The sequence below is a fragment of the Peromyscus californicus genome, unplaced genomic scaffold, assembly GCF_007827085.1.
Source record: "Peromyscus californicus insignis strain IS unplaced genomic scaffold, ASM782708v3 Scaffold_2__1_contigs__length_46816999, whole genome shotgun sequence".
Classification (NCBI taxonomy): domain Eukaryota; kingdom Metazoa; phylum Chordata; class Mammalia; order Rodentia; family Cricetidae; genus Peromyscus; species Peromyscus californicus.
This window is the reverse complement of record NW_026294540.1, coordinates 46,158,515-46,179,528: the sequence shown is the minus strand read 5'-3', so window position 1 is coordinate 46,179,528 and position 21,014 is coordinate 46,158,515. Positions and strand designations below refer to the sequence as shown.

The window sequence follows — 21,014 nt, the reverse complement described above, 5'->3', positions numbered from 1 at the left end:
AACATCCTCTCCATGACCTACTACCTCCTTGCAGTAGGTGAATAGTCAAATGAGGAGCACTGAGGAGTAGGAAGTGGGGCCCAGAGTCATGCTAAATCACCCAAACCACCATCCTTAACCTAGTGGGGTCCAAGGCCAAGTCCATGCCTCTCCACCTCAAGTTGTGAGGCTCCCTCCCCCCTCCCCCCACTTCCATTCTGTCTCCCTTTCTAGGGTGAGACTGACAAATTACAGGTTAGGGTTCCTTGTGGTCCACTGACAGAGCTTATCTTCCTACCCATGTAGTTTGTGACTGCCATCCACTGAGTTACATCCACAGATTACAATTCAGCTGCAACCCTGCGGCCTGAGTCGAGATGCAGAGAGAGAGAAGTCTTCCAAGAACCTCTAACAACGGCAGCCCAAATCTCAGTGGGGTTGGGGGCGTTTGAAGAAAAGGCCACCCACATACTTTGTTGAGACAGGGTCTCATGTAGCCGAGGCCAACTGGCCTTGAATTCTTGATTCTCCTGCTTCCACCTCCTGTGTGCTTAGACTGTAAGAGCACGGCCACTATGCCTGCCCCACCCAGGCTTAAATCAGCTGGTTCACAACGGAGCAATGGCCCTAGCCTTAAAGGCTGCTGGGTGTTTTGAGGCCTGAGACTTGGAACTTAGCAGCTGGTACCCACACTCCTCACCTTCTCTAGGGTCTCAATCCGTTGTTTGAGCAGTCGGTTCTCTGTTCGAAGCCTCTACAGAGGAAGAAGAAGAGCACTTCAGAGCATGCCTGAACACCTACAGGCACTTAATCCCCATTCACCAACCACAGAAGTCAAGGAAGGTCCTTAGGGACTTCATGTTCTGGGTCAGAAATTTCAGAAAATGAGGCATATTCCTATCTAGATGGCTCATTAAAAATACTGAGGACCTATAAGATGGCTCATTGGATAAAGGTGCTTGCTGCCAAGCTTGACAACCTGAGTTAGATGCCCAAGACTTACATGGTGGAAGGAGAGAACTGAGTCCCATGAGTTGTCCTCTGACCTTTCATATGCATGTTATTGCACACCCCACACATACATACCCAAAATAAAATAAAATTTAAAAGCTAAAACTGTTTTGGTGCTAGGAATGTGGCTCAGTTGGTAGAGTACTTTTGTAGCACACATGAAAGCCCTTGGTTCACAAAATCAGAGGCAGGAGGATCATAAGTTCAGGTTCATCCTTGGCTACATAGTGAATTGGAGGCCAGTCTGTTCTACATAAGATACTGTCCCAAAATGATGATGATGATGGTGGTGGTGATGATGATGATTTTGGTTTTTCAAGACTGTTTTTCTTTGTGTAGCCCTGGCTGTCCTGGAACTCGCTCTGTAGACTAGGCTGGCCTCAAACTCACAGAGATCTGCCTGCCTCTGCCTCCTGAGTTCAAATTGATTTTTAAAAAAATCCAAACTTTCAGTAGAAACAACCCAGAAAGCTTTCATGGTGTGATTCATTCTCTCTCTCTCTCTCTCTCTCTCTCTCTCTCTCTCTCTCTCTCTCTCTCTCTCTCTCTCTGTGTGTGTGTGTGTGTGTGTGTGTGTGTGTGTGTGTGTGTGTGTGAAAGGAGAAGTCAGCATCTACACTGAAGTCAGCATCTACACTGTCCTCAGAAGTCTGTAGTCTGTTTCTGCCTTGGCCTTTCAAGGGCAGAGGCCCCTGTGTTTGGGGAGAATCTGATGCCAGGCAGTCCTGACCACTTTCTGCCTTGGTCCCAGCAGCCCCTGAGTTAGACTCTCAGGAACAACCCCCCTCTCCTGTGTTGAACATGTAGGTGGCCTTGGCTTTAATCACTTCTTTTTGAGATAGGATCTCATATGTCCCAGGCTGGCTTAGAACTTGCTGTGTAGCTAAGGTTGCCTTTGACTCCTCAATGCTGTTGCTTCCACCTCCTGAGAACTGAGACGGTAGGTGTATACCATGATGCTGTGTATGTGGTGTGATGCCAGGGTGTGGACAGAACTCAGGGCCTTTTGGAGACATTGCCTTGGTTATTATTCTCCTGCCTCCTACAGTCTTGTTATATAGTAGAGTCAGCTTTGAATTCTAATCCTTCTACCTCCTGAGTAGGAGATTATAGAGGTGCATCATACCATGCTTGGTTCTGCCTGCTGTTCCATGATGAAGAATTTATGGTAAGTATCTGTGGTTTTAGGTTCCCTCGTGACCCTCTAGGAAGCTAATGTACGCAGATGTGTTATAGCTAGCCTCCTCAGCTCTTGGTTATAAAGAAATCATTTGTGTTATTAGGTGACTGAGAGTCCTACCTGGCTGTGAGGGTTGCTTTTAGTTGTCAACTTGACACAGCCTAGAATCACTTGGGAAGAGAATCTCAATGAAGGACTGTCTACATGGGTTGGCCTGTGGACATGTCTGTAGGGGATTTTCTTGATTGCCTTAATTGATGTGGGAGGAGCCAGCCCACTATAGGAGGCACCATTCCCCAGGCAGGGAATCCTGAACGGCATGACTGGAGAAACAGAGCTGACCATAAGCAAGCACATACTCAACATGCAAGCATCTCTTTGTTCCTGACTGGATGCCATGTGACCAGCTGTCTCAAGCTCTTTCTGCTGTGACTTCCCTGGTTGTAATGAACTGTAATCTGGAATTGTTAACTAAAATAAATAATTTCTTGTCTTAAGTTTAAAAAACTCTTTTTTGAGATTTTTATTTACTTTATGTGCATGGAATGACTACAGAGGCCAGAAGAGGGCATCAGATCTCTTGAGATGGAGATATAGACAGTTGTGAACACAGGTCCTCTTAACTGCTGAGCCATTTCTCCAGACTGCCTCAGTTTGTCAGAGTATTTTATCACAGCAGCAGAAATGAAACTAGAATATTTTCCATAGGTTGGTTACACAGAATATGTCCTGAATTGCTTCTGGTGACAGAAACTCCCAGAAAGCAACTGGAGCAAATCATGGGTCCGATGGTCACGGACTCACATTGTGTGTAAGGAAGCTGAGCCAGAGAGAAGTGGAGCCTCAGCTGAGCTTCCCGGCATGGCTGGATCTGTTTCAGAACAAGGAGAATTAGGTCTCCTGAGCCTGGCCTGTAACTCCTGAATTGCTCTGACCAATCTGAACTTAGCTGGTCATGCACCTAGCACCACCACCCACAGAGAAGCTTGGACAGGCCCAGCTGACAAGTCCTCTTTTTCTTGATTACCCAAAAGGGAAAAAAGGGAAGCAGAATGAATGAGGGGTATGTAGGACTATATACTGGTCACAGTTTACAAAAAATTGTGAATGGGGGCCTGGGGATGTAGCTTAGTTGGTAGAATGCTTGCCTAGCATGCTTCAAGCCCTGGTTTCAATCCCCAAGACCCTATAACCCGGGGTGTAATTGCACATGTCTCTAATCTCAGTATTCATGAGGTGGAGGCAAGAGGATCAGGAGTTCAAGGTCATCCTTGGCTACAAAGCAGGTTAAGGTCACATACGTGATCTCAAAAAAATTTTTTTCTAGCTGTAGATGATGACACACACCTTTAACTATAGTCCCAAGGCAAGAGGACTGCAGATTTGAGGACAGCTTGTACTATATACATAAAGACCTCATCACAACAAACTCATTGCTTCTCACATTCTTGTTTAAGGTTAAAAATGAAAAAACAAGCAATAAAAAATAAATAAATGAGGCTGGGCTTGCTGGCACATAGCTGTTATCCCAGGACTGGGGAGTCAAGTTCAAGACCAGCCAGGACTGCATAGGAAGACTCCATCTAAAACAAAACAAAACAAAAACAAACAAACAAAAAACCCCAAACCAAACAAAACAACCCCCCAACATCCTCAAATAAATAAAATTTTGTACTTAATTATTTACATCTATATGTTTATTTTGTGTGTGCACATGCGCATGATTGCCACGGCCCACTTGTGGAGAACTTGCAGAAGTCAGCTCTCTCCTCCCACCTGCTGGTCCTGGGGTCAAACTTAGGTCGTCAAGCTGTGGCAGTGCCTTCACCCACTGAGCCAACCTGCTGACCCTGAGAGTCTCTGCATTTTATGACACTTCAGCATCCCGAGGCCTCACTAGCTTGGGACAGATAATCCTTCCCAGAACTAGCTGACTGCTAGATGGCAGGTATGTTGTCTTTCCAATAAAAACCAACAAGTTCAGAAGCCAAGTCCTCAATGCCTCTTTTATCTGATGCTTACTAAATGGATACCACCCTTATTCTAATGGCCCAGTGCTGATATAAACACTAGGAGGAATCTCCTTGAAGCTGAGAAAATCACTTAAATTGCCTGCTCACATTGCCCACTCTCCCTGGTCCCGAGCCTGTCACACACACCTGCCCTGCTTTTATTCTTTCTTCCTGTAGAAAGCATGTTGAAGTTTCTGGTCCGTGCCTCCTCCATGTTCTCTGACTGACCTGTCCTGTTTTTTACTCTTGAAATGGAGTAACCAACTCTCTTTTCTTTTGTGTATACTTGTGTGTGCATATCTGTGTATGTGCAGGCATGTGTGTTTAGGCTCATGCTCTAGTGCACACATACATATGGAAGCCAGTGGTCAGTCTTTAAATTATTTATTTTAAAATTTTTACTTATTTACTTTAAAGTTATTTTATTTATTATTTATATTGTTTATATTTTGAGAAAAAATTCTCACTTTAAGCCCTAGCTGGCCTGGAACTCACAGAAATCGGCCTGCCTCTGCCTCTTAAGTGCTGGGATTAAAGGTGTGCACCACCATGCCTGGCTCCAGCCTGTTCAGTTCTTTTGTTGAGACAGGGTCTTGTGTAGCCCAGGTTGGCCCCTAATTTGTCGTAGAGCTGAGGAAGACTGTGTGCTCCTATCCTCTCAAGTCTGCTTCATTAGTTCTGGGATGACAGGACTGTGCTGCCAGGCCTGGGTTTGTTGGTTTATTTTGAGACAGGGTCTCACTATGTCATGGCTGGGCTGGAACTCATTATGTAGATATCTGCCACTATACCTGTTCCACTTTAGTTTTTGAAATACAGTTTCCCACTGAGGCTGAAGCTCATGGACTGAGCTAGGCTGTCTGGCTAATACATTCCATGGATCTTTCTGTTACCTCCCCTGGTCCCAAGTTACAAATGCATACCAAGGTTGCCTGGCTTTTACAGTTGGGTCCTGGGACATCTGAACTCAGGTCTTCACGCTTGAGAGACAAGCACTTTACAGAGGCATCTCCACAGCCTCACTTCTCCTCTTTTACTTGGAGTTTGCCGGTCTGGCTAAGCTGGCTTGCCAGCGGACCCAGCATCTATCTGCCTGTCTCTGTCTCCAGGGCTGGGATTAAGGCACACGACTGCTCCTGGCTGTTTTCTACGGGTTCTGGGACAGAACTCAGGTCCTCATGCTTGCACAGGGAGCACTTTACCCACGGAGCCGCCTCCTTTGCCCTGTTTTTTCTTTTCCTTTTGTTCTGTGCTGAGGACAGAGGCCAAGGCCTTGTGCATGCTGGGCAAATGCTCATCACTAAGCTACAGCCCCAGCCCCAATACACTCTTCTTTCAAAGGCAGTTGCCATCTTGCCTTACCAGATTCAAACAAGTAAGGGTGGTTTTGGTCTTGTTTTGTTTTGAAACAGGGTTTCTCTGTGGAGTCCTGGCTGGCCTGGGACTCACTCTGTAGACCAAGCTGACCCTGAACTCAGAAATTCTCCTGAGTGCTGGGATTAAAGGTGTGCATCACCACTGCCTGGCATCAAATCATGATGCTTTAAAGGCTGAAGGTGAAAGACCAAACTGCAGGACACTCGTGCCATATGTGAAGGTATCCACCTGACTTCCCAAGGCCTCTGGGGAAATCTCAGGGGAAATTTTCAGTCTGGCCTTGGGCCCAAGGGTCTGTGGCATTCTTATCTAAAGCTGGGTCCTCACAGTCACCAGATGAGAGCAGGCCCCTTGACTGCATACAGCAAGAACCACATTTTGATCTGGTACAACACATAAGCTGCCTTTCTTGTGAGATGACTCACAAGCCCAGGACAGAGACTTTCTGGAACCCTCAAGCAGGGCCAGGTGCTTCAGCCTGCAGGTGCAGGTGGTCTGGATCATCTAGGCTCTGCCCCTGACTTTCTACAGGAGGTGGGAACGATGACCACAAGGTTAATAGGAATAGGAACAGCACAGCAAAAAAAAAAAAAAAAAAAAAAAAAAAAAAAAAAAGTCCCATTTTTGCAGATGGGGACTCCAAGGCTCAGGTGAATTCACCTGCTAGGGTCATACAACTGTGTCCTTCATGGGACACTACTGCTAACTAACCACTTTGCCTCATCAGCTGGAGAGGACAGAACCAGGTCTGTGTGTGTGGGTGTGTCCCTGTCTGTCCTCTACACTGGGTGGCAGGGCCCTCATTCTTGGCCAGTGGGCTTTGGAGACCTGTAGCTAGTCAGTGGGTTGGAGTAGGTGAGCCTTCCTCTCTCCCCTCTTCTAAATCCTAGCCCTGGACTATATTTGGCAGGGCTCCATGGGGAGGTATTGGAGAACTCTAGGTGCTCAAGAGTGCTTTCATCTGGGAAGCCAGGTCCTTGTCACTTAAGACCAGGTCTCCTCTTTGTTTCAATCAGTGTTTGTTGGGCGAATACTAAAATCACATGAAGAGGGGTGAAGCAGAGGCCATCAAGAGGTGAGTTTGGGCTCAGAGGTTTTGTGCACTCAAAGAACTGATTCTAAAGGGCTGGCAGCCAGCCGCCAGCGCAACCAGGACCCTCACTGGGTGCCCATATCTAGCCTACATATCCTGCTTGCCCCAGCCTTTTTCCTCTTAGCCCCCAACTTTGAAGACTCCCAGGTCTTCTAAGCCTTCTGGGTGTTCTCCTGCCCACCAGGTACACTGCTGCTACCCTAGGCCCTTGGCACTGGACCCATGGACCTGTAGTGTCTTCCCAGGCGCGTCTGGCTTTCTCTTGTATGATTATATCCAGAGCACTCTGTGGAGTTCACACTATTTCAGTTATTTATTGACTGTCGCCCCATGACACGGGGGTTCGGGGACATGAAGGCAAGGAACTTTGGCTGTCTTGTTTACTGTTGGGTGGCCAGCTCTTGAGGATATGCCAATTGGGACAGGCGCTCCCACGCCGGGCTGGCAGGTGAAGGAAGGGTATTGTGAACGAGGGTCATCTGGAGCCTCAGGGTGTCTGCCCCGGCCAGTCCGTTCCACCCATGCACTGGATAGGACTGCCCTCTAGCGGCCAGCTCTAGAGTTGCGAGGGAAAGCCCCCAGGGCGCCCATCTTTGCCCCTCCCCCATGCCTCTGGAACTCACTTTGATCTCGATCTGCTCTTCCATCTCCTTACTCTTCATAGCGGCGTACTCCTTCTCCAGCCTGTGGGGACAGAGCACTCGGTCACCGTCCCCGCCTCCCCGGGGTTGGGGAGGGCTTCCCTCTCGGGATCTCCATTCCCGGGCACTGACCTCTTCATCTTTTTAGGGTTGTACTTGACCTGGTAAGCCTTGAGGACCAGCTTGTCCGGGCAGCTGTCAAACTGGTGGGGGATCACTCTCTGGAAGTACTGCGGGGATACAGGAGTCACTGTCATATGGGTCCTGACCATCAGGCTCTGCCTCAGCTGTCACTGTATTCTGCTACTGCCGAGGACTGGCTTCTCCTGTCTCAGCACCTAGGCTGTAGACTTTGGCTATTCAGCCAGCATTTGTAGTGCTAATGAATGACTGTGTGAGAAGGAACATCTGGGGAAGACCGGAAGGTCTGCCTTCCCAGGATGCCTTTGGGGGAAACTTGAGAAAATCAGGCCCAGGGTTGTGGGGTGGGGATCAGCTTGGCTAGCTGTCCAAGCCTGACCTGAGTGGTGTCCCTGGAGCCAACAGTAGGAAGAGAGCCCCAGAACCCAGAGTGGAAGGAGAGAATTGAATTGTGAGTCCTGTGATCTGACCATGGGCCATGAACCCTCCTCACTCTTTCTTCCTCTCCCCAACCCCACATTAACAACAATCATAAATAAAATTAAGTTAATGCAATCAGGCGAGAGGACCTTCTGAAGGCAGGGCTGGGATGAATGGGATCTGAGCATGAGGGAACCTTCCTCAGGAAGGGGGTAGACAAGCCCAGTGGACAACAGGTCCTGTTCCTCCGCCCAGCTGGTCCCCTCAGGCAGTCTTGGACAATGGATGCCCGTGTTCACTGACACAACTGTGGCTTTTGTGCATTCTTTCCTGAAGCACCAGCTGGAAGATGCTGGGAGGGGGTAGGGGCCTGTGTGATAGGGAAACCATGGTGAGGGGAAAGCTGGCTTCTGCTCTAGCATACTGTGCCAGGGGCAGGCCCAGGCAGGGAGGGGCTCCCTCACATGTCCCCCAGGCTGAGAGATGGGATGAAACCATATTGAAAGTCTCCCAGTTCAGCCAGGTTACTTTGTAGGCAAACTCTGGGGACTTGTAACAAGTGGGTGGGAAAGAGTGGATAGGACCTCCCCAAATCAGGTGAGTGTGCTGGCCTCCCTGTCTTCCCAGTGCTCATTTGCTGGCTCTGGGCTGTATCTGACAGAGCCTGTGGCTCCTCAGAGGATAGCAGAAAGGATCCCAGATGCTCAGGAATGACTTCCATTGGGAAGCCAGGCCCTCATAGCTTAGAATCTTGTACATCTCAGGTTAGCCTTGAACTTCTGATCCACCTGCCTCCACCTCCTGAGTGTTGGGATTGAAGCCATGTATCACTCTGCCTGTTTATGTAGTGCTAGAGATAGAACCCAGGGCTACATGCATGCCAGGCAATCACTCTACCAACTGGCCACATCTCTCTCTCCCCTCTCGTCATAAGGGAAGGTTTCCTGTGCCTGTCACCTCCAGCAGAGTCAGTCTCACCTTCCCAGCCATCCTGACTCACCTGGGACATGCCTTCCATGTCCAGTTGCATCAGCTCTGTCTGGTTCACTTGCAGCAGGGCGAGGCCAACTCGAAACACAATCTCCAATCCCTGCAAAAGCAACCATGGCCCCATGATCCCCTGTCCTCTCACTAGTGAGTCTCCCATCCTCACACCAAGAGGCTCAGACCCTCCTCACACCCTAGCCCTTCCTTTGTCCATGTGGTTGGTCATGATTCTTTCTTGGGGTGTGATGTGACTCCCCCCACATGCAGAGTGGAGTGGGGGCAGAGGTGCTCTGTGGGGCACTCACCTCATACATGAAGATGTCAAAGACCCGGGTGGCAACAGGCAGGGGGAAGGTGGTAAGGAAGAGTGTGAGGAACCAGGATGATGCATACATGGACGTGTGGAAGCTCTGTGATCGGAAGTGGGTGTTTAGGTCCGGAAGCTGCTCCTGTGTGGGGAGGGGGAGGCTGGTGGGCACGGAGAGGGAGGCATTGAGCCTCGGTGCCCCTCACCTCCAAGGAGCCGACCCACCCTGGGCAACCTAGGTCACCCTTAGGTCCTCTTTCAGCTACTGTGTCTGGGGAAAGCTGCGGCATACTGAAACTTAGAGTGACATGGGGACACAAGCAGGACTTGAGGAAATGCCTGTCAGTGTGTGATTGACTTCAACTTCAGGCTGCTAGATAGTAGCAAACCACCGGGAAACTGAGGCTGGAGAAGGTGTCAGAGCCCTGGGCTTCCTCCTTGAACCAGTATCTCTCTGTGCTATAGATTACACATCTGCTTGGCTGTGTAAATTTTAGGCCTGTGAAGGTCTTAGGCTTTTCAGCCTGGGGTTGCAATCACTTCTTAACTTTGAGAGGGGCAGATGCTGGGAGTCAAATTATTTTCTATTTGTGGGTATGTGTAGGAAGTGTGTATCTGTTCATATGTGTGTGCCTGTGTAAGGTTGTGTGTGTGTGTGTGTGTGTGTGTGTGTGTGTGTGTGTAGGCCAGAGGTTGATACTGCTACCATCTTTGAGACAGCATCTCACTATATGGCCCTGAATGTCCTGGAACTTGCTATGCAGATCAGGCTGGCTAATGAATACACAGGGGTCTGGCTGCCTCTGCTTCCCAAGAGCTGGGATTAAAGGCATGTATTACCACGTCCAGCTGTCTCTATCTATGTTTTGGCCTTTAATCTCAGCACTTGGGAGGCAGAGGCAGGCAGATCTCTGTGAGTTCAAGGCCAACCTGGTCTAAAAGCAAGTACCAGGACAGCCTACAGAGAAACTCTGTCTCAAAAAACCAAAACCAAAACCAAACAAAAAACCCCAAACAAACAAACAAAAAGAGGTGTGTACCACCATGCCCAGCCATGAAGTTTCTTTTCTTTTTGGGGGGGGTAGAGAAGGATATTGGGGATCAAACCTCGGACCTTACAAATGCTAAGCAAGCATGCTATCCCAGCTCTCTGCATTAACTTCCTGTTTGTACAACTATCAGCTCCTTATGGAGCTCTACCACCCTGTCCTCAGAGCCTTAAAGAGGGGCCTTCACTGATAACTCACTGACGGCACAGTTCTCTTGCAATGGGCTTCTTGAGCAGGCCAGTGTGTATAAGAGTATAAGAATGGTGTATGCATGCATGTGTATGCAGCATAAACACTTAGGTTCTGTCTGCCAGCCAGGAGTGAGCCCTGTGGGGTTGCTATTTATAAATGGAGACGTCTGCAGCTTCCCCGTAATCAGCAGAGGCAGACAGACAACACTTTTTCCTCCTTCCACCACACCCTTAGCACATGGAGCCAGCCCTCCTCCTCCCACTCTGCTTTATGGGCTCTGGAAGCCCCTTTAGGAGTCAAGGAGCCCTGTCCTAGTTAGCCTTGTCCCTTCCAGCATGCTCCAGGGTTGTGTTCTTTCATCTCTGGGGGACAGGACAGACAGAAGTCTCTTTATGGGCCTGCCTCTCCGTCTCTCTTTTCCTTCTGTCTTTTCCCATTTCCCCTCACTTCCTTTTCCTCCTCCACAGAACCAGAATTCTTACATAGCTAAGCAAGTCCTCTTACCACTGAACCATGTTCCAACCTCCCAGCTCTTAGATTTTGGGACAGAACCTCACTAAGTATCCTAGGGTGGCCTTGAACTTGTTATCCTCCTGTCTCATAAACCCAAGCACTAGAATCATGGGTATATACCACCTTGCCAGGCTCCAGGCACATTACCTCTGCCACCACTCCCCCTTGTCCTCTTTCTCTTTCAGACAAGGTCTCATGTAGCTCAGGGTGGCTGTGAGCTTCCTATGTAGTTAAGACTGACCATGAATTTCTGATCCTCTTGCCTCAACATCCTAAGTCCAGGGATGACAGATGTGCACAACATGCCCAGTTTATAAAGTGCTGGGGATAGAACCCAGGGCTTTATGTATGACAGACAAGTATTCTACCAACTGACACACATTTCCAGCTCCCAAGGGTAATTTCTCAGGCCTACATTTTCCAGTTTAGGGGTTTTCTGGAGATAGCTTCAGTGTGGCCATCCCAGGCCTGCTTACCTGTAGCATGTACTCAAACTGGTAGATGCAGAGTCCCAGCTCGGCCATACTGGGTTTGAAGAGCTCCCGCAGCCGGTACTCCTGCATCAGTCGCACGAACACACAGAAGGCCTCCTCCTCAGGCATCTGGAGGGACCAGCAGTGTGTGTGTATGTGTGTGTGTTGAGTGACAGAAGGATGGGAAGAACATGTTCAGACTCTGGACTGTGTCATGGTACACAGGGGCCTGTTTCTGTACCTGGCTACGGGGACCCATCCAATAAACCATAAATACGGTCAGTACTGTTTACTGCTGGCTGATGTTATTTGCTGAGGGCCACTGACAGAAAACAGTGGGGCTGTACCTAAACCTTGCTAGTGCCATAGTCTCATCTACCTGGTCGGGACATCCCCATTCACTCCTAGCTGTCTCCTTTCTCCCTGTCCTGTGCCTTCTGATTTCTCTGGAGGAGTCCCAAAGCCCCCATAAACACCCAAATCCTTGACCCATGGTTCTTCCCTGTTCGACTGTTCCTTAAGCCCTGTTCCTGTCCTGGATGGTACAGTACCAGGACCCAGGCAGTTTAAGAGCCTAGCCCCTCTGTATCCATCCACTGGAGGCTTAGCTTTGCCTTTGTCAGAGGTCACAGTGAGCTGGCTCCTGAGGAAGGCTCTGGCCCTAGGAAGTCCCTGGATGTAGGGAATGCTCTTGTGCCCATCTCTTGAGATGGACCCCAGGGTGGCCACTTACCTGCATGAGGAGTAAGCCTACAATGAAGGCACTGCCCTGGCAGTAGCCCACTTCCCGATCAACCAGGGAGTATGCCTGGAAGGGAAGGAGGCTGGGTGAACACAGTGTTCCCACCAGCCCCCACAGAGCTATCTCAAGTGGGGACTGCTGCTAAGGTGGCTAGAGCCAACACTGGGGCCTCACTTTCATAACGTTGAACAGGACTTCCTGGCCCAGGCTGTCCTGGCCTTTGAAGAACTCATGCTCTGGGTAGGTGCGGGCAATGTCCCTGCGGATCAGCTTCTCGCATGGTGAGGACATCTTGAGTAGCTCTGAGTACTGGTTCTTGACAGGCATATCTGTGGCACTGCACAGGAGCTGCCAAACGATGGCCCGGAAGTGATGTGGGATGCCCTTCCGGATCAGCTCCTGTTATGGGGAGGGGTGAGGTAGGGAGAGGGAGGCCAAGGCTGGGCTTTGCCCCATGCACTGCAGCTGTCCCAAGGCCAACCCAACCCATGCTTTTAGGATGGTACAAAGGACATCTGAGTCACTGTCCTTTAGCTAGTCATGGTACTTACTGAGGGCTCCTCCATTCAGTGACTCTTCTATCACTAAGCTACAAACCCAATTCTCATGCCTAGTTTCTGTTTGTATGCATATTCATGTATAAATGTGTGTGTGTGTGTGTGTGTGTGTGTGTGTGTGTGTGTGTGTGTGTGTGTGTGTGTAGGTAGTATATACTACAGCACACATGTGGAGGTCATGGAACAACTTGCATCTGCATTTGAAGGACTGATTCCTTCCTATCATGTGGGACCTGAGGATAAAACTCAGATTGTTAATCTTGTCAGCAAGTGCCTTTACCTGCTGAGCCATCCACAGTGTTTTTTGAGACAGGGTCTCTTACTTGGCTGGGACTCGCCCACTGGGCCAGGCTGACTGGCCAGAGAGCTCTAGGGATCTGCCTGTCTCTGCCTCCCTAGTGCTGGGATTACAAGCACGTGCCAGCATGCTCATCTTTTTACAGGTGCTGGAATAGACTTGAGGTCTTCAAGCTTATAGCAAGCACTTTAGAGACACAGCCCAGCCCCCACATTCTTTTAAAGCCATTGGTTCTTTGACACAAACTTTCACTATGTAGTCCACACAGGCCTTCAACTTGCAAGCCTCTTGCCTCAGTGTCCTGAGTGCAGGGGCCATAGGTATTCACCATCACACCAGAGAAGGAAGTAAGCAGACACAGGACCTCTCCGTCCTACCCCCTCTCTCCTGTCCCTGTGTCCCATCTGCACATCTCCACCCTTCTGCCTAAGCTGTGCTACCTGGCCCTGCCTGGTGGATAAAAGACCAGGCTGGCCAGACTCATGCTCATCCACATCTGCCTCAGGTCACCTTGAGCAGCTTCTCCTTCCTGCGCCGCCACTCTTCCCACTCGTTGGCAATGCGCCCCCAGAGAATCCATGTGTCCTCCTCCAGGTGGCTCAGGTTAGAGGAGGCTGAGGAGCTGGATACTAGTGAGGAGCCGCTGTTTCTCCGGGAGCCATTCATGGAGCGCATGGACTTGGAGTCGGCCTCCAGGAGCCTGGGCAGGAAGGATGGGAGGGAGGAAGCCAGAAAATTCCAGTGAATCCTGGACACAGGGTCCTCTGGAGTGCCTGACCTCTTAGACTAGATCCACATCACCTCCTTTTCTTTAAAAACTTTTATATGTGTGTGTGTGTGTGACGTGCCTGTAGGTGCATGTGGAGGCCAAAAAAGAGCATTGGATCTCCTGGAACTGGAGTGGCTGTGAGGATTCCCAATTGGGGTTCTCTGAGAGAGCAGCCAGTGCTCTTGACTGCTGAGCCATCTCTCCAGACCCCATGTTGCCTTTCTTGCTAAGTGACCTTGGCTATTGACCTAACCTCCCTGAGCCATGCCCTCATCTACTGGCCCTTGGGAAGTCATTTGTGTCCCTCTTCTGTCCCAAGCACTGGGCTGAGTGTGTGTTTCTTGACAGAAATCTCATGCTCAGACCAACTTTGCATAGCAGATTTAGGGATGGTCTACACTTTATAGAGGGGCTCAGAATGCAAGCTCTGGCTGAGGGCAGTCACAGAGTACCAAGGACACTGTGGGGTTGTATTAGCCATGTCTTTTTCTTCTTCCTTCCTTTCTTCATAGTATGTGTACATACATGGATGCTCACATGCATGTGGAGGCTGGAGGCCAACCTTGGATACTGTTCAGGAGTCCATACTATTTTTGAGACAGGGCCTCATGAACTTGCATCTCCCCAATTAGTTGAGGGTGGCTGGTCAGTGAGCCTTTGGGATCTGCCTTGTCCCTACCTCCCTGTTACTGGAATTGTAAGCACGTGTCAGCATTCAGCATGGCTACTTTTCTTTCTTTTTCTCTTTCTTTCTTTTTTTCTTTTTCAGAGTCTCACTGTATAGCCCTGGCTAGCCTGGAACTCCCTATGTAGACTAGGCTGGCCTCAAACTCATAGATATCCACCTGCCTCTGCCTCCTGAGTGCTGGGGTTAAATGCCTTGGTATAACTAGTTTTTAATGTGGATTCTGGGGATTATATTCAAGGACCTTATAAATAAAAACCATCTCTCCTCCTTACTTCCTTCCTTATTTTTTATTAAAAAATAATTCTTATATTTCTTCTTCTCCTTTTCCTTCTTATATTTTGGTTTTTCAAGACATGATTTCTCTGTGTAGCTTTAGCTGTCCTGGAACTCACTCTGTAGGTCAGCTGGCTTCAAATTCAGAAATCCACCTGCCTCTGCCTCCCAAGGGCTGGGATTAAAGGTGTGTGCCACAGTACCCAGAATAATTCATATTTTAAATATTTCATTTTGTTTGTATTCTAGGTGTTTTGCTTGCATGTATGTCTGAGCACCATTATGTGCTTGGTGCCCAAAGATCAGAAGAGGGAATCCATTTCCCTGGAACTGGAGTTACAAATAGCCGTGAGTCACCATGTAGATATTGGGAATTGAACCCAGGTCTTCTGAAAGAGCAACTAGCTAGGTTTTTAACCACTAAGCCATATATCCAGCCTCCTTTCCTCTATTATTTTTTGAAATGGGGATTGAATTTAGGGACCTGTGCATTCTAGGTGAGTGTCCTACCACTGACAGCTCTAGCCCTTTATTTTAAAACAGGATCTGGTTACAAGGCCCAGGCTGGCCTCAACCTCTTGGTTCTCCTGCTATAGCTCTCCATGTGCTGGGGTGCTAGGATCTTTAGGACACCTTTGACAGCTTTATAGATTCTGGATAGATGGAGGGACTGGGATGGTCCCTCCTAGGGCTAGGCAGTTATTAAAAACAGGAAAGGCCCACGTGCCTGTGAGTGAACTTTCATATGCAAATCAACCAATCCAGCACCCACACCCTAACCACTTCCTCCATCAAGCTTTTACACTCTGCTCACCATCCATCTGCTTATATCACCTCAGGGTTGAGTACCCAGCATATCCAGGTATAGACCTCTAGCCAGAGCTAACTGAAATGCTTCAAGTCAGTGAATCATGTGCTTGCCTGCCCTGCTTCACCCACTCCTGCCCATGGAAACCAACACAAAGGTTCTAGCCAGCATTGTTCCTCACACTCTAGTCTGCCTCCTGACTGACAGGTTGTTTCCTCTCCTTTTGGGAACTGTAAGTAATAAAGTACCTTTTTTTGTGGCCAGTGTCTCCTGATCTGCTGGATTCACTTTATTCCTGAGTAATGGTATGAGCCCAGGGTTGTGGCTCCCAGGGTTGTGGCTCAGTAGTAGAGCCCCTGCCTAGAATGCCTCAGTGAGGGGCTGTGGGCATGATTCTGTGGTATAGCATTCCCCTAGAACCCCCCAGTGAGGGTCTGGGAATACGGCTCAGTAGAGCTCTTGCCTAGAATCCCCCAGTGAGGGGATTCTACAAACAGACAGAAAACTCAAAGATTCCCCCTCCCCGAAACAAAACAAAACAAGACCTCTAAGACAGGGTCTGCTGGGAGCTTTAACCTCTTCCTTCAAAAATGGCTTTGTAAATGGCAGCCAGATTCATTTGACATTTTGAAATGTAGGTTTCCTCTTCTGGATGAGGGAACCAATTTATCCAGCTCAGATTGGAAGGATGAAAGAGAAACCCTTCTTTAAGCATCTTGTGGTAGCTGTAACTCTGTGTAGCCCAGGTCCAGCTTTGAGTGTGAAGGTTCCTGGGAACCCAGGAACCAACTTTTCTCCTCCCAACTCACCGGTTCTGCTCTTCAAGCTTGGCCAGCAGCTCTAGTTCATCTGGGCTGAGGTTCTCGGAGTCGGAGGTTGGGGAGCAGGTGGGTGCTGACAGCGCCTCCTGAGATGAGGAGTCGGGGCTCAGAGTGGGGCTCGCCATGGTGGGCAGGCTCATCAGCCAGGAGGGTAAGCCAGGTTACAGCTCTGTCTGAGGTTGGAGATATATGTAGTTAGCACTGGGTGGATGCCCACGTTGGACAGTTAGCTCTGGGCCAGCAGAGTCTGCCTGCTCACCCTGAGAACACTCCATCATCCCAGACTTCCTGCTTCTGGTCCACTCCCAGTTGTACCGTAGACTCAATGTGCTGCAACCTATCCAAGAGCCAAAGCTCAAATCCAGCAGCAGGGCCTGGGCCAGAGGCTTCCTGTCACTGGAGGTCCCAAGGATCCTATGTGAAACTTCAGGGGTACAGAAGCCTCTGTTCTGGTGACCTCTTCTGACTGTGTTCTGTACTCTGCAGTGGCTTGCCCTGGGAGCCTCATGGTGGCATCTGACTTGCCCTGTCTCATCAAGAAGAGTGTGCTGCTGGCTCAGACGAAGCAGTTACTCACCATTGTTAATTGTCTGGTGTTGTCAATGGCTGGAACAATAATGTCTCCTTGGCTGGGAAGCCAAGGCCACTTCAAAGTGCCAGGAACCAGTGCTCTAAGTGGATACAGAGTGGAGCTGAAGGTTCAGAGGGAGCATCCTGATCTCAGTCTCCACATGCCAGGGCTTCTTTCCTACTTTTCCTGGGGTCATCTGCTTAGCCTTCTGGGGGCTTTTGAGGATAATGCCTTTTTAAAAAAATTATTTCTGCCTGTCTGGTGATAAAAACCAAATGCTCAGGATTGGGAAACAGCTCAGTCTGTAAAGTGCTTGCCACATTAGCATGAGGACCTGAGTGAGTTAGATCCCCAAACCCATGTAAAAAATGCTGGTATGGCGGTGTGTGCTTTAATCTCAATGCTAGGGAGAGAGAAGCAGAAGGTTCTTGGGGTGCACTGACCAGCCAGCCTAGCTAAATTGGTGAATTTCAGACCATTGAGAGACCCTGTCTTTAAAAAAAAAAAAAAGGTGATGACCTGAGTGTTGGCTCAGTGCTCTTCCAGAGGATCAAGTTTGGTTCCCAGCACCCACATCAGGTGGTTTACAACTGCCTGTCACTCCAGCTCCAAGGGATGAAATTCTTCCTTCCGGTCTTGAAGGGCAAGCAAATACATGATATACACAGACACATACAAAATTAGAGATCAAAACAGAGATAAGCAGAGCGGACAGCTAAAGAACAACAGCTGCGGTGTCCTCGGCCTCCATATGCACACTCACATATGTGCAATTCTACACACATACAAAACAGCAGAAAAAGCTGTAGACTCATAGAAAGCCATTGTTTGAGACCTGACTCTCTGTCAATAACCTGTGTGATTTTAGGCTAGTCACTGAGCTTCTCTGGTCTGTAGAAACTAGGATCCATTAAGACCAGTCTCAAAGGGTGACTGTGAATCAAGCATGCGATGTATAGCATATGACATGTTTGTCTGTCAGTGTCGGCTGCTATTATATATCCTGGACCATGGCGGGAGGTCTTGCTGAGAGCTGGAGTTCCTAGGGTCTGCTATGGCATGAAGGAGATTGGAGGCAGAGTAGGCATTTCCCTGGTGGGGAGCATTTCTGGGTCAGAAAATGCATTGGAATGGTCTGAGGAATGGCTTAGTGGATAAAACACATATTAATGAAGGCATGCATTTGGATGCCTACAATCTACCTAAAGGTAACATGGTAGCACATACACTTTTGTAATCTTAGCCCTCCTACAGTGAGATGGGAGGTAGACACAAGAGAATCCCTAGAAACTTGTAGGCTAGCTAGCTTGGAGTACACAGTGGCCACCAACAGGAGACTCTGATATCCAAGGTTTTCCTTAAGACCTCCAAATGCACAACATGGTTACATGTGCACTTGTACTCACACACATGAACATGTACACACACACACACACACACACACACACACACACAAATACATGGAGAGATATAGATGACACACAGATTGAAAATAAAAATAAAAAAAGGAAAAGGCTCTAGGAGGGAAGGCAGAGGCTGGGGAACATGTTCCTCCTATCTAGCTCCTCTTGGTGAGGCCAGCCAGTATGCAAGGTCTGAGAACATGGAGAATCCCGGGGCTGTAGAGACAGGAAGAAATCTCTGCTCCAGTTTGATTACATAGCATGGTACCTTCATACCTGCCCACATCCTTCTGTGCTCTATCCCAGAAGTCTGCTTTGTGTTCCTGAACCCAACCTGACCCAGTTCTGACTCGGTCACAGAAAGGGCCTCACATGGTCCCTGCAGATGGGACATCTGATTCCTTAGGCAGTGGGGAACAGAGACAATATGAGAGAAGAACACTGCTCACCCATCTGCACTGAGCACCTCTCTATAGTTCCCAATCAACTCCAGGGATCCCAGACCAGCTGGATTTCACCCTGGTCATGAGCTTAGTTCTGGACCTCTCTCCACTGATGTTCTATTATGAGTGGGGCTTGGAGTCTCACAGCTCTCATTTCATCTTATGAGGATCTCAGAATTCTTCCTCCTCAGGAACCTGGCTCCCTACAGGACCAGGGATCCAGAGTCTATCTCCAGCCTCAAGTGCTCCCCAACTCTATTTGGGAGCAGAGCACTCTGGATTTTGGTTTTCATTTTTTCTTTTCTCTCTCTCTGTCTGTCTCTGTCTCTGTGTGTCTCTCTCTGTATATATTTGCATGTGGAGGCCTGAGGTTGATATCAGGAATCATCCTTGATCACGCTTCCATCTTATTCATTGAGGCAGGGTCTGTCAATCAAACCCAGAGCTCATGAGCTGGAAGTACAGGCAGACTACCACCACCGGGCATTTATATGGGTTCTGGCGATTGGAATACATTGCTAAAACTTGCATAGCAGGTATTTTAATCCCTCCCCAGTCCAGGATTATAGGTTTCTGTGAGTGCTGGGCTGGCTGGTGATCACCTGTCCTAAAGGTTTTCAAGCAGTTGTAAACTGCTGAACTAGGAGTTAATAATTTCTGAGGGAGAGACAGAAGGGGCTGCTACAGGACCTCCAGCAGTGTCAAAGTCTGTGGCTAGACAGGGTTGTTGCCACAAAGTGCTGAGGCAGAATGACCTTTCTAGGCAGGGCCAGTCTCAGAATTGGCAGAACATATAAGAGGCAGTAGAGGAGGTAGAGGCAGGATGAGGGGTCCAGAACTACTGCTGGATTTGGGGAGCACTGAGAGCTCAGGGCAAGAGCACCTATGAATAACCAGGTAGCCTGGGATACACAGTGTCTGAGAAGCAGAGAGGGCCCAGCCTCAGAGTGCGCTTCACCCTTGCACTTACAGGCAGCCAGGGCTACATACAGAGAAACTGTCTTAAGAAACCAAATGGGTGTGTGTGTGTGTGTGTGTGTGTGTGTGTGTGTGTGTGTGTGTGTGTGTGTATTCTGTGTATGAATGTTTACTGCTTGTATGTAAGTGTACCACATGTGTGCCTGGTGCCCATGAAGGCCAGAAGGTGGCACTGGATCTTCTTGAACTGGAGTTAAGGATGGCTGTGAGCCACCACATGGGTGCTGGGAATAGAACCTGATCCTCTGCAAGAGCAGTCAGTGTTCTTAACCATGGAGTCATCTCTCCAGCCCTACTCTCAGGTTTTAAACCAACTAATACAGGTGAAACGCTCATCTCTTGCTTTTTCTTTCTATCAGGGCTAGCCAAGATTGCCAGCTGGCCCTCAACAGCTCCATCATTCCCCAGATCCTGCACAATACTCAGTGGCCTTCACACTAAGGCAGGAGTCACCCTTGATCTTCCTAGTAAGAAACAATCACCCAAAATGTCTACGATAGATCCAGATAAATGCTTGGAATGGGAAGACAGGCAGAGTTTCTCAAAGTAAAGAGCTACAGTAGGATCCAACACTTTCCCCACTAGAGGTCTACCCAAGACAGCTGAAGTATCCACCCATACAAGGGTACATACGAGTGAGTGTTCATAGCAGCACTGCTCACAGTAGCTACAAAGTACAAATGATGTAAGTATCCATCAATAGATGAATGCTTCAGCAAAACATATACTAGAATATTACTAAGCCTTTTTATAAAGGAATGATATAACATGGGTGAACCTTAAAAACCTTATGTTCAGTGAGAGAAACCAGTTACAAGTTGTTGGTTTCCACTTACATGAAATATGCAGATTAGATGAATCTATAGTGTCAAGAAATGGATTAGTGCTTTCCAGGGCAGAGACAGAGAGGAAGTAGGATGACTGCCTAGAGGGTAAGGGGTGTCTAGAATTAGATAATGGTGATGGCTGTACAACACTGTGCATGTGATAAACTTTAGGTGGATGACTTTTATTACATGAATCACACCTCAATCAAAAAGATGAAGGATAAGTTAGGCTGCAAAGGAACTATGCACAGAAGATGGGGCAGCGCCTGGTGGTGCAGGCCTGTAATCACAGCTGTTCAGGAGCCTAGTATAGGGAGACCACAAGTTCAAGACCAGACTGGGTTGGAGAGTGAGATCAAGACAACGTAGTGAGACCCTGTCCCAAAAAATAAAATGAGTTGGGAAACCATGCATGATGGCCCATGCCTATCATCACAGCACCTGGGTGTCTGAGGCAGAGG

General features: G+C 48.7%; 1 protein-coding gene across 6 annotated transcripts in view; it reads right to left on the bottom strand.

Moving 5' to 3' along the window:
• The window catches only part of Evi5l (ecotropic viral integration site 5 like), a 43,510-nt gene that overhangs the window by 10,163 nt on the left and 12,333 nt on the right, over positions 1-21,014 (bottom strand). For 3 of the 6 annotated variants that reach the window (XM_052754681.1, XM_052754678.1, XM_052754676.1), the window contains exons 2-11: positions 16,320-16,504; positions 13,483-13,672; positions 12,292-12,516; positions 12,109-12,183; positions 11,379-11,504; positions 9,147-9,290; positions 8,855-8,944; positions 7,426-7,523; positions 7,276-7,336; positions 680-733 (exon numbers count right to left, since the gene is read on the bottom strand). In XM_052754681.1, the coding sequence (XP_052610641.1) occupies positions 680-733; positions 7,276-7,336; positions 7,426-7,523; positions 8,855-8,944; positions 9,147-9,290; positions 11,379-11,504; positions 12,109-12,183; positions 12,292-12,516; positions 13,483-13,672; positions 16,320-16,471 (1,215 nt within the window). In that variant the 5' untranslated portion in view covers positions 16,472-16,504. Of the gene's footprint in view, positions 1-679; positions 734-6,941; positions 7,094-7,275; positions 7,337-7,425; positions 7,524-8,854; positions 8,945-9,146; positions 9,291-11,378; positions 11,505-12,108; positions 12,184-12,291; positions 12,517-13,482; positions 13,673-16,319; positions 16,505-16,590; positions 16,669-21,014 lie in introns of those variants that run through there. The other 3 variants (XM_052754677.1, XM_052754679.1, XM_052754682.1) reach the window with 3 other exon arrangements.